At 50.3% G+C, this 14,458-nt stretch overlaps 1 protein-coding gene across 1 annotated transcript; it reads right to left on the reverse strand.

Moving 5' to 3' along the window:
- Nucleotides 1–70: 70 nt before the first annotated feature.
- Nucleotides 71–10,453, reverse strand: kpna4 (karyopherin alpha 4 (importin alpha 3)). Its single transcript, XM_084674004.1, has 17 exons — nt 10,237–10,453; nt 8,853–8,897; nt 7,264–7,353; nt 7,130–7,159; nt 6,764–6,816; nt 6,555–6,650; nt 6,067–6,152; nt 5,647–5,733; nt 5,397–5,566; nt 5,141–5,185; nt 4,747–4,878; nt 4,480–4,608; nt 3,835–3,939; nt 3,586–3,657; nt 3,237–3,399; nt 3,020–3,114; nt 71–2,181 (listed from the first exon to the last, which is right to left on the reverse strand). Exons 1-17 carry the CDS (start codon nt 10,303–10,305, stop codon nt 2,083–2,085), a joined length of 1,566 nt encoding a protein of 521 aa, XP_084530130.1. The 5' UTR covers nt 10,306–10,453; the 3' UTR covers nt 71–2,082.
- Between the last annotated feature and the right edge of the window lie 4,005 nt (nt 10,454–14,458).

Genomic DNA, 14,458 nt, shown 5'->3' on the forward strand with positions numbered 1-14,458 from the left:
TGACTATAGCCCCCTACAACGAGGCCTACAAACAGTTTGGACGACCACATAAAACAAAACACAACGGCCATTTGGGTTTCACTATTTATTTTTAGAAGACAACCTATCCCGTAGTCTATCTCCAACTGGTTCAGCAAACCACATGTTCTTCCTCGTCATATTTTTTTTTTGAAACCCCATCTTTGCTAACAAGGAATTCTGCCCAAAAATACCCTATGTTCAACAGAAGGTTATGACCACAAAGTGTAATCCATTACTACAGTGTTTTGAAATTAATACAAAGAAAAAATGGGCCTAAATGGTACAGAAGGTTGAGGGATTGGAGATGACTTAAAGTACAGCAGAAATGTTCTTAAGTTTAGAGGGAAATTTATACTCTGCTGTATCACCTTGCAACAGCATCATTATTGCAACTCCTTAAAACAGTTTTTTTTTTCTCCTTCATCCAAATCGTCCCCAAATGTCTTATTTGGTGGATTACCTTACTAAATATAAAATAAACGTTTATGGTTGGATGGTGCATATCATGAAGGCGTGTGGAGGTCTGATTTGAAAGTCTAGTGCACTCCTTTAAAGATGAATTCAGGCCTTTACTCTGCAGTACATGTGCAAAATTGGTCAGATTCTTCTGCAATGAGGAGACTAAAGTCTGGGGGGGGGCGACAGTTTACAAAAAAAAATAAAAAATGACAGTGTACACAGCCTAAGGGAACAAAAGAAAATTGAAATCAACTGTGCTAGAGTTTAGTACATGCAAGGTTATGAAATACAAAGTCACAAAATGGCCGTTGCTTTTATTTCCCCCTTGTGATGAGTCAGAGCTGGAAGCTATGGCAACCAACTGCCAAGCACTGATTTCTGCTTAAATTGAAATAAAAGAACCCAGGAGATCATGCTGAGTACTATGATAGTGATGTGGAGGCTTCACAGCATCAAACCTGTGTCCCGTAAGAAGCTAGCTATGGTGTGAGGTTACTTTACAAGCCTGGACACCTTTACAAGCAACAAAAGTAAAAGCTGAAAATTAAAATAAAAAAAGATTGACACTGGAGGCATAAAAGCAAGCCTAAAGCTGCATCCGAACAGGCACGACTCCCTCCACAGCCGTGTCCAGTGTCACTTAATACTAACTTAATACACATTTGAATGAAACAAAAGAAATCCTTGCAATGTTTTTTTTTTTTTTTTTGTCGTTGCCAAAGTTGCTCCTTTCTAGGGAGGCGAAGCCCCTCCCATTCTGGAGGTGGAGCCTGTTTTACTTCCTTGTTCCTCCATGCTTGTTCCAGATGATTGGAGGGTTTATTCTCTCTGCGTTTTCATCCCGTCTGACACTCTCCAGTCACGCACACAAACACGCACACACACCACTCGTCCGCTCTTGCACACGCGACGCTGGCCTCCTAGCCCCGCCCATCGCTACAGGGACAGGGGGCGGGGACACGCCCAATCGAGGATTTCTGATTGGAGGAGATGAACCTGGCTCCCCAGCATTGAGTCCAGACATTCATACACGATGGGTCCATTCACTCACACGTCTGACAGCGTGGCTGGTAGGGGGGAGGGGAGCGTGGAGGGTGGAGCCCCCTCTGGCCGGAGGCTGAATTGCGATATGGTTCATCTTACGTCTAAGTTGTGTTTTCTTTTTCGTTGCCTCCAAATTTGTCTTGATGATGACGTGCGTCTCTGGGTGTCCTCCCTGGTGGACACGGTGTGTTTGTCCTGGTTGTCAGGGTTAGGAGACGACAGCTCGGACAACACGCTGGCTAGGAGGGCACGCCTCTCTCAACGCACTCGATGTAGATGTTTTGTTTGTTTAGCAACATGTAGCCACTCACTCACTCTCACCCACTCGCCATCTCAAACTCCATTTGGGCTCTTTCCCCCCTGGAATGCCAAATGAAATCCACACATATTCTCTCAGATAAAGATGCAGCCATGGATCCCACGAGCCAAGCACAATGGATCTAATTTCTCTCACACTCTCGCGCTCTCTCTTTTACTCTCTTTCTCTCTCTCAATTTTGTTTTATGTTAAACAGAGTGCTGCATCGCCAACAAAACTCCGGCTCGCCCCGGCAGTCCTCTAGAAGTGGAATCCCTCCGCCGGCAGGTTGGTGCTGGAGCTGAAGCCATAGCTTCCTCCCTGGAGCGGCTCTGGAGCCAGACTGGAGTCCTCATCCACCTGCAGGACAGGTCAGGGGGGACAGGTCAGGGGGGACAGGTCAGGGGGGACAGGTCAGAGGGGACAGGTCAGAGGGGACAGGTCAGGGGGGACAGGACAGAGGGACAGGTCAGAGGGGACAGGTCAGGGGGGACAGGTCAGGGGGGACAGGACAGAGGGACAGGTCAGGGGGGACAGGTCAGAGGGGACAGGTCAGAGGGGACAGGACAGGGGGGTCAGGTCAGAGGGGACAGGTCAGGGAGGACAGGTCAGAGGGGACAGGTCAGGGGGGACAGGTCAGGGGGGACAGGTCAGGGAGGACAGGTCAGAGGGGACAGGTCAGGGGGGACAGGTCAGGGGGGACAGGTCAGGGGGGACAGGTCAGGGGGGACAGGTCAGGGGGGACAGGTCAGAGGGGACAGGTCAGGGGGGACAGGTCAGGGGGGACAGGTCAGGGGGGACAGGTCAGGGGGGACAGGTCAGAGGGGACAGGTCAGGGGGGACAGGTCAGGGGGGACAGGTCAGGGGGGACAGGTCAGAGGGGACAGGACAGGGGGGACAGGTCAGAGGGGACAGGTCAGAGGGGACAGGTCAGGGGGGACAGGTCAGGGGGGACAGGTCAGGGGGGACAGGTCAGAGGGGACAGGTCAGGGGGGACAGGTCAGGGAGGACAGGTCAGGGGGGACAGGTCAGAGGGGACAGGTCAGAGGGGACAGGTCAGGGAGGACAGGACAGGGGGGACACAGATGTTAGATGGATAAAGACATTGATAGATGATTGATAAGAGAGATGAGATGGATGGATACAGATGACAGATAGATGAGAGGACAGCCACCATGGTGGACCAGGGAAGCCTTACATCATCAGAAGAGAAGAACTGATCTATAATCTCGTAGGCCAGTTTGTAGATGTCTTCGTTCTCATGGTTCTGCAGCTGCTCCACCTTCTCCAGACCTGAGACACCAGAGAGGACAACCTCAGGATGTCACAGGCTTTCATCCACACAACATTCATCCAGTCACTGCAGCCAGGACTTGTTACAACCACGTTGTACTTAAATAATGTAGGCAGCTAACCTCCACACTCCTCGATGAGATTGGCGATGGTGTCAGCCTCTTCGTCAGCCATCTTGAGGATGTTGCTGAGGCCATCCAGCACCACCTGCACCACCTGGGCGTCCTTCACCGTGAGCAGGCTGCAGAACGGAGGGATCACCTGCTTCTCAATCAGGTGCGCCACCTAGGGGAGGGGAGGGCAACCAGGGTCAGAGGAGGGTGTGAACAAACAGGAAGTGGCTGAGGGTGGGGGGAGAGCTGGAGGGAAGGAGAGAAAGAGAGAGAGGAGGACAGAGAGAGAGGAGTAGGGAGAGGAAGAGAGAGGAGGACAAAGAGAGAGGAGGAGGACAGAGAGAGGAGGAGTAGTCACCTGGTCCTTCCTCCCACTAATAGTGAGGTTGCTGATGGCCCAGGCTGCTTCCTTCTGGGTGCCAAAGTCTCCCTGAAGACAACACAACTCAGTCAATATACACACACACATAGCAACATAACTCGTGAATACACACACACACACACACACACACACACACAATAGGACTCAAACACACACAGCTACATTAAGAACACACAGTTTCATAGCTGGAACGGCACAATGAACAGTGGGGGGGGGGGGGGGCACCTTGTCCAGCAGGTGGATGATCATGGGGACCAGCTGGGCGTCTATCACAGCCTGCACCTGCTGCTGGTTGCCGGCGGTGATGTTGGACAGGAACCACACTGCCTCCTGATGGAGGGCAGGAGAACAGCAGCTATCACAACGCATTCTCCACAGAGCAGTGAGGCCTCCCACTGTGTGTGTGTGGCTGAGCTGGATCAGACTCCAGGGGCCTCCAGAGGGGCCTCTGGCCGAGGCAGGTGCTGGGGGTGAGGCAGGGCGGGGCAGGGCGGTCCTGAGGCTCTCCTCATTGGCCGTGTCACCAGGGCCTCTGTTTGAGTGACAGGCCTCAGATGCACTCCGATTTCAGCAGAGACACGAGGGGGTCTACAGCACCCTTGCCACCGCCCCGAGGTACCACACACACACACACACACTCCTCCACCCCTCCCCTCAATACCAGACACATATGAACCATCTTCTTCTTCTTGCGGTCGTCTGGATCTGGATTCTTGTTGATGAGAACCTTCTGGAAGCTATGATCCCCTCAGTCATTCTCTCTTCCACACAACTCTATCTCTCTCTCCCTCCCTCTGACACCTGCCTCTGATCTCATCACCTCCAGCATAGCTAGCCACACAGAGGGGTGTGTGTGTGTGTGTGTGGTACCTTGTTGATCTTTTCCTTGGGGTGTGTGAGGAGAGAGGGAAAGTGGCTGAGAGCTTCACAGTTCAGCACCACCTGGGTCTGTTCATCTGTACCAGTCACTATGTTCCCCACCGCACGCAACGCTGCAGTCTACACAGAGTGAGAGACAAACAGAGAGAGTGATGGAGTGACTGTGTTCTGATGCTTCTACGTGAACATCACAGCTGGAGAAAACTCTGCTCCATCCTCCTATCAGGAAGTTGGATCCCAGCCTGACCTTGACCCTACCTGAACTTTGACCTCCTGGTGGCTGAGCAGGGGCACCAGGTGAGGTGCGATGCTGGAGTCGATCACCATCTGGATCTGCTCATTCCCTGCATCAGTCAGGTAGGACAGAGCCCACACCGTGTCCACCAGGATCTACACACACACACACACACACACACACACACACACACACACACACACACACACACACACACACACACACACACACACACACACACACACACACACACACACACACACACACACACACACACACACACACACACACACACACACACACACACACACAGCTAGGTGAGGTGATCTACCTGCAGACTCCAGCCAACTACCAACACATTTATCATGTGACACACATGTGATCATGTGACACACAGCTAGCTTGTGTTGTACTCACGTTGACATCAGTGTGGTGGATCAACACACACAGAGCTGGCAGAATCTGAGAGAGAGTGGGGGGGGGAGAGAGAGAAGGAGAAAGAGAAGGAGAGAGAGAGATCAGGTGAGATGGAGAACGGTAAACCCCTCAGATCAGCAGAGTTGGTTCAGTAGATGTGAGATTAGCAGACAGTTGATCTCCTCCAGGGGATCAGTGTGTTTACACTCCTGCAGCTGTCTGGAGATCTACACCACCACCCACACAACCCCCTCACCTCCTGGATGGTCTCCATGGGGGGCGGGGGGTCCTTGTGGCGGCAGAGGTTGACCATGACCCAGGTGACGTTGCGGAGGAAGGTGATGGGGATGGAGGGGCTGATGAAGGACAGCAGGGGCTTGACCACGCCCAGGGAGATCACATAGTCCCTGCACTGAGGACCGTCACCTGCACACACACACTCACATTATCTCCAGGACACTGAGAAACACACACACACAGGTAGATAGCAGGTGGAAGTCACTGACCGATGATGTTCCCCAGGGCCCAGACAGCCTGTTCACACACGTTCTGGTGAGGGGAGTGCAGCAGCCTTAGGAACAGAGGCACCGCATCTGCACCAGGATACACACACACACACACAGACAGACAGTCAGCTCTCCAGAGCTCAGCATACTTGTAGCTGTCTCAGACAGCACTACCAGACAGCACTACCAGACTACCAGACTAACCTGCCAGCATCATCGGGGGGGTTAGGGTTAGAAGGGGGGTAAAGAGGGGTCCTGGGGGAGGGGGTAAAGAGGGGTCCTGGGGGAGGGGGTTGGAAGGGGTCCTGGGGGAGGGGGTTGGAAGGGGTCCTGGGGGAGGGGGTTGGAAGGGGTCCTGGGGGAGGGGGTTGGAAGGGGTCCTGGGGGAGGGGGTTGGAAGGGGTCCTGGGGGGTACGTACTTGACTGCACCACGGCCTGTGTCTGCTCTGAGGTTCCAGAGGCGATGTTGGTCAGAGCCCAGGCTGCCTCAAACTGGAGAGACGGGCTAGGGAGGGAAGAGAGACAGCGAGAGAGAGACAGACAGAGTGAGAGCGAGAGGGGAGGAGGAAGGATCAAGGCACACAGTGAGAAGAGAGGGATGACTCATGTCTCATTCGTCACATCTCAGAATCAGAAGAATTGACTTTGGCAGGGAGGTGCATACATTAAACATATAGGAATATCTGCTCTGCTAACCCACGGCAACATCATTTAAAAACAATCAGATGATTGCTTTCTGGCCCCTCTGTGTCCAGGTCCCCCTAGTACAGCCTCCTGGCGCCCCCTAGTACAGCCTCCTAGTCCCCCAGTGCAGCCTCCTAGCCCCCCAGTACAGCTTCCTAGCCCCCTAGTACAGCCTCCTGGCCCCCCAGTACAGCCTCCTAGCCTCCCAGTACTGCCTCCTTACTTGTCATCTCTGTCCAGACAGTGCACCAGAATTGGCAGGATCCCAGACTTGATGAGGTCATCTATTGGAGGGTTACGGTCGCTGGACAACAGCTTCCTGAACGCACAAGGCAGAAACAAGGTGCCATCACATCAGCGCATCCACAGAGGAAGGTGGAACATTCATTTGGTTAAACAGAGTTATACAGGCAGGGAGGGGGGAGGTCCTACCTGGCAGCCTGTACAGCACTCAGCTGGACTCCCTGGTTGTCACTGGTCGCATTCTGCACCAATCACAGAGACTCATCAATTACAGAGAATGAATCTAATCCAGACTACACTGACTCCACCTCTATCTAATCCAGACTACATTGACTGTGTCTGTTTATACCAGATTATACTTGACCAGGCTTCCTGCTTGCGGAAATTATAAAATACAATAATTCCATTTTAAATACATCACACAATATAACCGTAGAGCAGTAATATCAGCATGCCTTGCCTATATAGACCTACCGACCAGTGTCAACTCTGATGCTGTGTTGCATTAACTCAGTTCATGAGAAAATATGTAGGCATGATTCATGCTGTACTTACTTGAACTATTGCTTCAAGAGAAGTATTTTGCTGTAAGAGAAGCAGAACAGGATTAAAACTACCCATTTGAGCCCTCACAGATCTGCTGTGCTTGCTGCATGCTCTGCTGGTCAGAGCGGGAGATCTGATCCTACCGATCTGAAGTCGCTGTCAGCGTCAGAGTCCTCACAGAGGTCCTCGTTGGGGACATTCCTCCTCTTCAGTAGATGCTCGTCTCTTTTGTTCTGCGGGAACAACAGAAGGTTACACACTTAAATACTCAGTGGTAGAGCATGGGGATGGGTATAGCTCAGTGGTAGAGCATGGGGATGGGTATAGCTCAGTGGTAGAGCATGGGGATGGGTATAGCTCAGTGGTAGAGCATGGGGATGGGTATAGCTCAGTGGTAGAGCATGGGGATGGGTATAGCTCAGTGGTAGAGCATGGGGATGGGTTTAGCTCAGTGGTAGAGCATGGGGATGGGTATAGCTCAGTGGTAGAGCATGGGGATGGGTATAGCTCAGTGGTAGATCATGGGGATGGGTATAGCTCAGTGGTAGAGCATGGGGATGGGTATAGCTCAGTGGTAGAGCATGGGGATGGGTATAGCTCAGTGGTAGAGCATGGGGATGGGTATAGCTCAGTGGTAGAGCATGGGGATGGGTATAGCTCAGTGGTAGAGCATGGGGATGGGTATAGCTCAGTGGTAGAGCATGGGGATGGGTATAGCTCAGTGGTAGATCATGGGGATGGGTAAAGCTCAGTTGTAGAACATGGGGATGGGTATAGCTCAGTGGTAGAGCATGGGGATGGGTATAGCTCAGTGGTAGATCATGGGGATGGGTATAGCTCAGTGGTAGATCATGGGGATGGGTATAGCTCAGTGGTAGATCATGGGGATGGGTATAGCTCAGTGGTAGAACATGGGGATGGGTATAGCTCAGTGGTAGAGCATGGGGATGGGTATAGCTCAGTGGTAGAGCATGGGGATGGGTATAGCTCAGTGGTAGAGCATGGGGATGGGTATAGCTCAGTGGTAGATCATGGGGATGGGTATAGCTCAGTGGTAGATCATGGGGATGGGTATAGCTCAGTGGTAGAACATGGGGATGGGTATAGCTCAGTGGTAGAGCATGGGGATGGGTATAGCTCAGTGGTAGAGCATGAGGATGGGTATAGCTCAGTGGTAGAGCATGGGGATGGGTATAGCTCAGTGGTAGAGCATGGGGATGGGTATAGCTCAGTGGTAGATCATGGGGATGGGTATAGCTCGGTGGTAGAGCATGGGGATGGGTATAGCTCAGTGGTAGAGCATGGGGATGGGTATAGCTCAGTGGTAGAGCATGGGGATGGGTATAGCTCAGTGGTAGAGCATGGGGATGGGTATAGCTCAGTGGTCAGGATGGGTATTTTGTCAATTTCACTCCAGATCAAGAGGTTGCAGGTTCAAATCGCCGTCTGCACAGTATGCCACTTTGGATAAAAGTGTCTGCTAAATGAATACATTATTACAATACGTGTGTTCAAGGTGATGGTCATGGTCTTGGTCATGTCTTATGGTCAAGGCCATGGATCCAGTTAAATAAATAGTGATGTTGGGTTCCAGTGAACTAAACATAGTAAACCCCTACACCAGCAGGAAAGATAACATTATCATAATAATTTCTGTGCTTTAAGTATTTAGGATTACCTAAAGGCACTAGGCATCGCTAAGGAAACAGGATAACGGGTGAATCGTCCTTACCTTGCGAAGCTCGACCACCACTTCAGTTCTCTGCCGTCTCATAGTCTGAAATTCGAAGCCAAACCCAGTCTTGATATACATGTATAACTCAAGCGTGTAACACAGGACATACAGTACAGCGAAGATTCCAGTTGAACGCAGCGCGTTTCTACCGCAAACAAGGCCCCTGGCGTTGATTACACAAGAGAAATGCACCCCATTACATGAGAACGTCAAGTTACTGATTGAATCTGAATCCGGGGGTAACATTTCCCCTTGCACAGAAACCCGGCGACTACTATGGTGACAGGTCGCCAAAGCAATCCAGTCTCCCCATCTGTGTGCTTAATCTGGGTTAGATATGTTATTTGGACCTCAAGCAGCTGAAAAGCTGTGGCGGTTGGCAAGCCTAACTATTTCAACAGCTACGTTTGAGCTGGAAGTTCATAGGGAGGGCCCTGCATTCCGCCATTGTTTTGGTGAGATGGCTGCTTTCCGCTACAATCACGCCACAAATGTGCAATATATCCATCCCTGTGGGGCTGATTCAAAGCAGAAAACAGCAGCTTCGTTAAACATTAGCCAGCTAGCTTACATTTAGCTGTCTAGCCAGACAGTGTGTTCCATGTTAGCGAGATTGAAGTCTGGCTCCCAGATACTGAGATAGTTTGTTACAGTAGCTAGGTGGCGACTAGCATCAGGCTAGCACGAGCTGTTAACACAAGGTTGTGTTAACTTTTATCCATCATTTATGCTAGATTTAGATTAAAATAACACACTGTGTTGCGCAACAACGAGCTGGGCCGTCGTCATGCAAGGAAATCGGTATGAATTTGATGCGTGTAGACTATATAGCGCAGTAAAGCTAGTTAGCATACCAAGCTAACGTTAATCTGGTTAGCTGGACGGGGGATGGGTGGCTAGCTAGCTAGCTGAAGCGGCACTTGTCTACGTTAAAGTATTTGATCTTTGGTCAATTCAGAGAAGTATTTCCTTTCAGCTTGCCTATCATGTCACATAGATACATCTAGAGCTGTTGGCGTCCAGCCTGGTCTAAGATAGCCTGGTATCTATTTAAGCACGTCAGACTGGTCGGCCTGGGGTATGAACGGGAGAGCGACACTAGTAGTCTAGAGAGAGGCGTTGCTAAGCAAGGTTAGCGGCCAGCTATCACTAGCTAGCTATCTTGTAAGCTAACTAGTTGGCAAGCAATCTAGCGTTGATCTGAGTATCAAAACTCAAGGAGGTACATTAGAAGCCTGTAGATTTTAAAATTAAGATTGGATAAGGCCCAAGGAAGGGTGCAAAGTTTCAGATCGTGGAAATTATAAACGACGTCACAGCGGAACCCGAAGGCGAAGCAGTAAAACAGAGAAGCACCTCGACGAGAAGCAGAGTACTTTACCTCCAAATCGCGGCCTTTATTCTTGAAATTTTTCAACCGCTGGTTGTCCAGTTTCTCGTTGTCAGCCATGTCAGCAATTTTGGCGACCTTCAAAATATGATTTTAATATGAAATGTCTGGCTAGCTATCTTTCTCTAGTTCTCTTTTCTCAGCCTTTCTGTTAGCTGCCGGACTATTTTTTGCTGGTCTGATCGCGGTGCACACTGGGAATGCCGGTGGTGGAGGCGCAGCCTCGCTCTGGTGCGGAAGGGTGGGGAACCCCCTCCGTTCATCACGGAACGAGGAACACGCTGCTCTGTTAACAATCACAAGGGCGCGCTGGAGGCCAGAATTAAGTTGGCGATGCTCATGCCACCTAAATAAGGGTTATAAATCCTTTTACGTTCGATTTACGTTCCCCGCCATAAAATGTAATTTAGCTAAATATTTGCTAAGTTGATAGGAAAATAAAATTCTTGATTTATTCATTTATTTTTAAAATAGATATAGCATTTATCAACGAGAAGTCGTTACAGTGCATTTTTCACAAGTAGGCCTACATAGCAATCATAATTATTAAAAGTTGATCTCAATAGAAGACAGTGAGTCACCATGTTGAAAAAAACATGGTACCTAACACATTTTAAGAATCACAAATCCATCCAGTCTAGGTCCAGTTTTCTAAATTGACAAAAACAACCTTAAGCCCAGTTAAGGTCTAGTGTTGGTGCAACATGACGAGTCCACCTCTGCCCTCACTCACTGACCTGAGGGCCATTACAGGACCCAGGACCATCTGAGCCCCGGTGGTAGATCGTCCCAGGTCCAGTGACGGCCATCTTTTCCCCCTGCTCTCTGATCCCAGACAGAGCTGTGGGCATCCCCCTGCTCTCTGATCCCAGACAGAGCTGTGGGCATCCCCCTGCTCTCTGATCCCAGACAGAGCTGTGGGCATCCCCCTGCTCTCTGATCCCAGACAGAGCTGTGGGCATCCCCCTGCTCTCTGATCCCAGACAGAGCTGTGGGCATCCCCCTGCTCTCTGATCCCAGACAGAGCTGTGGGCATCCCCCTGCTCTCTGATCCCAGACAGAGCTGTGGGCATCCCCCTGCTCTCTGATCCCAGACAGAGCTGTGGGCATCCCCCTGCTCTCTGATCCCAGACAGAGCTGTGGGCATCCCCCTGCTCTCTGATCCCAGACAGAGCTGTGGGCATCCCCCTGCTCTCTGATCCCAGACAGAGCTGTGGGCATTCCCCTGCTCTCTGATCCCTGACAGAGCTGTGGGCGTCCCCTTGCTCTCTGATCCCAGACAGAGCTGTGGGCATCCCCCTGCTCTCTGATCCCTGACAGAGCTGTGGGCATCCCCCTGCTCTCTGATCCCAGACAGAGCTGTGGGCATCCCCCTGCTCTCTGATCCCAGACAGAGCTGTGAGCATCCCTACTGACACATGATTCATTCTTATTCTTATTCATAATTTTTATATTTATATTTTATTTTATATTTAAATTGTTTTATTCTTAGATTGTTTAGTTCTTAGGAATAGTTAAACTTTTGTACCTTTACTTAATTTGAGATTCATATATGTTTAGTGTTTGCACCTCCCTGCCACAGTAAATTCCGTGTTTATATAACATACATTGCGAATAAACTGAATTCTGATTCTGATTCACTCACAACTTTTGGCAGCATTGCCAGTAATCTTTCATAGCGAATGTTGTACAACTGGTCGCATGAACAACATTTCCACAACGTTCTCCTTCATCTCCAGCATCTCCACCATCAGCATGGTATCCACACACTCGTCAAACTTGAGCTTGTAGAGCAGGGAGGACTTCCCGGCACCGTCCAGACACAGATCAGAGTGTCACGGTCTCCAGGACGCCTGCACACCCATACTGCACACACTCACTCAGGGACGACTGGAGAGAGACACTCAGGGATGTCTCTCTGGAGAGAGACACTCAGGGCTGTCTGGAGAGAGATATTCAGGGCTGTCTGGAGAGAGATATTCAGGGCTGTCTGTCTGGAGAGAGATATTCAGGGCTGTCTGGAGAGAGATATTCAGGGCTGTCTGGAGAGAGATATTCAGGGCTGTCTGGAGAGAGATATTCAGGGCTGTCTGGAGAGAGATATTCAGGGCTGTCTGGAGAGAGATATTCAGGGCTGTCTGTCTGGAGAGAGATATTCAGGGCTGGCTGTCTGGAAAGAGATATTCAGGGTTGTCTGTCTGGAGAGAGATATTCAGGGCTGTCTGTCTGGAGAGAGATATTCAGGGCTGTCAAGAGAGAGATATTCAGGGCTGTCTGTCTGGAGAGAGATATTCAGGGCTGTCAAGAGAGAGATATTCAGGGCTGTCTATCTGGAGAGAGATATTCAGGGCTGTCTGTCTGGAGAGAGATATTAAGGGCTGTCTGTCTGGAGAGAGATATTCAGGGCTGTCTGTCTGGAGAGAGATATTCAGGGTTGTCTGTCTGGAGAGATAAACAGGGCTGTCTGTCTGGAGAGAGATATTCAGGGCTGTCTGTCTGGAGAGAGATATTAAGGGCTGTCTGTCTGGAGAGAGATATTCAGGGCTGTCAAGAGAGAGATATTCAGGGCTGTCTATCTGGAGAGAGATATTCAGGGCTGTCTGTCTGGAGAGAGATATTCAGGGCTGTCTGTCTGGAGAGAGATATTCAGGGTTGTCTGTCTGGAGAGAGATATTCAGGGCTGTCTGTCTGGAGAGAGATATTCAGGGCTGTCTGTCTGGAGAGAGATATTCAGGGCTGTCTGTCTGGAGAGAGATATTCAGGGCTGTCTGTCTGGAGAGAGATATTCAGGGCTGTCTGTCTGGAGAGAGATATTCAGGGCTGTCTGAAGCGTGTCTCCTCAGGGTCCTTATGTACACAGAAGAATCCCCAGGCTCCTCCCACCCTGGTGTGTTTTCTTGGTCTGCTGCCGGTAAAGCTGTTTATACCTCCAGTGACCAGAGGAGGGGGGCGGGGTTGGGTTACCATGGTGCCAAAGAGGGCCTGGACACCTGCCTCGGACCATCACTCAGCAGGAAGTCCTTATATGGAGCTGGAAGGGTGTTTTCTCTTGTCTCCTAGCAACAAACTGTTTTCTCCCCGGGGTTAACGGTTACCAGACATGACCGGTGGAACGTGACACCCTGCCAGTATGCGTCACCACACACCCTGCCCTGCCAGGACCCAGGAGGTTTCCAGAAGCTGCTGATGAAGCTGACTCATCAGCACCATGTTCATACTGGTGAAGTCTTTCCTTATGCAACCATAACAACATCTTACATTATAACATCCATGTTTTCTTCCTGTTGTGTTGCAGTCTTGCATGTGTCCCTGTTCTACCCAGTGTTCCTCATGTCCTGGTCTGTTCTGCCCAGTGTTCCTCATGTCCTGGTCTGTTCTGCCCAGTGTTCCTCATGTCCTGGTCTGTTCTACCCAGTGTTCCTCATGTTCTGGTCTGTTCTACCCAGTGTTCCTCATGTCCTGGTCTGTTCTACCCAGTGTTCCTCATGTTCTGGTCTGTTCTACCCAGTGTTCCTCATGTTCTGGTCTGTTCTACCCAGTGTTCCTCATGTCCTGGTCTGTTCTACCCAGTGTTCCTCATGTTCTGGTCTGTTCTACCCAGTGTTCCTCATGTTCTGGTCTGTTCTACCCAGTGTTCCTCATGTCCTGGTCTGTTCTGCCCAGTGTTCCTCATGTTCTGGTCTGTTCTACCCAGTGTTCCTCATGTCCTGGTCTGTTCTACCCAGTGTTCCTCATGTTCTGGTCTGTTCTACCCAGTGTTCCTCATGTTCTGGTCTGTTCTACCCAGTGTTCCTCATGTTCTGGTCTGTTCTGCCCAGTGTTCCTCATGTTCTGGTCTGTTCTGCCCAGTGTTCCTCATGTCCTGGTCTGTTCTGCCCAGTGTTCCTCATGTCCTGAGCTCACCCTGGAAGGGCTACATGATTTATCACATACATATACAATTAAGGTAATAGAAGTAGTGGCGCTTGTATAGCGGCCGCGGAGATCTCATGCAGGAGTGCATGGAGAATATCAAATCTAATTCCTAGTATCTGTATACATTGCGAAATAAAGTTTAATCTGAATCTGATAAGGAGATTGGATCTACTGATAAGGATGAATTTTAAATCCCTCTCTCTCCCTCCCTGATGCATTCTTCCGGTCGCTTGGTTCAACCCCTTGCATTCATTATTATAACTTTATTATATTAATTTATTAAATGATAACAACCACG

The sequence above is a fragment of the Hypomesus nipponensis genome, chromosome 15 (assembly GCF_054491055.1).
Source record: "Hypomesus nipponensis isolate SF chromosome 15, ASM5449105v1, whole genome shotgun sequence".
Taxonomy (NCBI): Eukaryota; Metazoa; Chordata; class Actinopteri; order Osmeriformes; family Osmeridae; genus Hypomesus; species Hypomesus nipponensis.